Source organism: Hipposideros armiger, unplaced genomic scaffold (assembly GCF_001890085.2).
Source record: "Hipposideros armiger isolate ML-2016 unplaced genomic scaffold, ASM189008v1 scaffold_6044, whole genome shotgun sequence".
Lineage (NCBI taxonomy): Eukaryota > Metazoa > Chordata > Mammalia > Chiroptera > Hipposideridae > Hipposideros > Hipposideros armiger.
In genome coordinates, this window is record NW_017737066.1 from 1 (window position 1) to 1,244 (window position 1,244).

Here is a 1,244-nt window from a genome sequence, read left to right on the forward strand (position 1 = left end):
GTGAGTGTTCCCCAACCCTCAGCCCTAGAAGCCTCTGGTGCTGGTGACCCTTTCTCACCCTTAGAGGACCCAGTGTCCGTCTCCATGACACACTTGTTAGACCAGGCCAAGGCAATACTGCAGAGCCACATCACCTCCAAATGTGGGCAGATTCATGAGGACAAAATCCCTGTCCATGTTTATAGGTCTTGGGAGTGCATAATTCCTGGGAGTCTAGAAGTGGCTCCCTTCACCTGCATCCCAGAAAGCAAGCCCCTGGAACTACAGGCAACAACTGACCCTGACCTACAACAGAAAGTTATGCCCTGGATGCCAACAGCCCTTGATCAGCAGCAACAGGCCTCACCAGGTTCTGTCATTGAACATCCTAAGCTGTCCCGAATGCTGTCCGAGAAAGCCACTGAGAAACTGGAGACAACTTTACGGCACAAGTATCTGGCCTTCTTGTCAGGGCTGCCTGCTCTTTATTATGTGGCTCTCTCCAAGACCAAGGCCCCGGCCATCACTACCAAATCTATCATCGCAGAGGTGGTGCCAGAGCCTGTTGAAATCCTAGCAGAACCTCTGACTCAGATGATCCCATGTGAAGAACAGTGTCTAAGTCCTGAGCCATGCTTTCAAGGTGCGAGCGAGACTTGTGCAGACATTGCAGATGAGTTCCAGGCTGAAGTGCAGGTGGAGGGAATGATCGAGATGGAGCCTCTAGAAAGCCAGGCACAGCCTGCCTGCCCCTACTCACTCAAGAAACCCATCTTGGCAAAACTCAATTTCCATCTGAGAAAGAAGACCCTAGAGACGCAATGGGGGATACCCATAAAGGCAAGGGAGTCCAGGGAACAAATTCTAGCCATCCCAGAGAACACATCCACACAGGAGCCTCTTGGGAGTCTAAACAACCAAGGAGAAACATTGCTCCAGGAACTCCCCATCCCACCAGACATTCCTCATGCCCCAGATACACAATGGCTCCACCTTAAAGAACAGCTGGCCATTGAGTTAAAGGCAGCGCAGCAGACCCAGAAGCAGCCTAGTTCCGGAGCAGCACCCTATGGTTCTGCCCATTCGTCCTCCACTATCTCTCAGCCCCACGGGAACATGACAGAGGCCCAGGTGCTTTGTGTTCAGCTGGAGGCCGGTGTGAACAACCCCAGCCTGGAGGAGTCCTGGAGCCCTGAGCCCCAGAACCCTGGCAAGAACAAGGACTCAGTCCAAGTCCCCATGCTGGAAGTAAAGGGAGAGGACCC

The 1,244-nt window shown here is 53.1% G+C and overlaps 1 protein-coding gene across 1 annotated transcript; it reads left to right on the plus strand.

Moving 5' to 3' along the window:
- Positions 1 to 6: 6 nt before the first annotated feature.
- Positions 7 to 1,227, plus strand: SPATA31F1 (SPATA31 subfamily F member 1; the record flags this gene model as incomplete). Its single annotated transcript, XM_019635136.1, has 1 exon — positions 7 to 1,227. A coding segment is annotated over one exon (1,221 nt), but the record flags the coding sequence as incomplete, so codon positions are not given.
- Between the last annotated feature and the right edge of the window lie 17 nt (positions 1,228 to 1,244).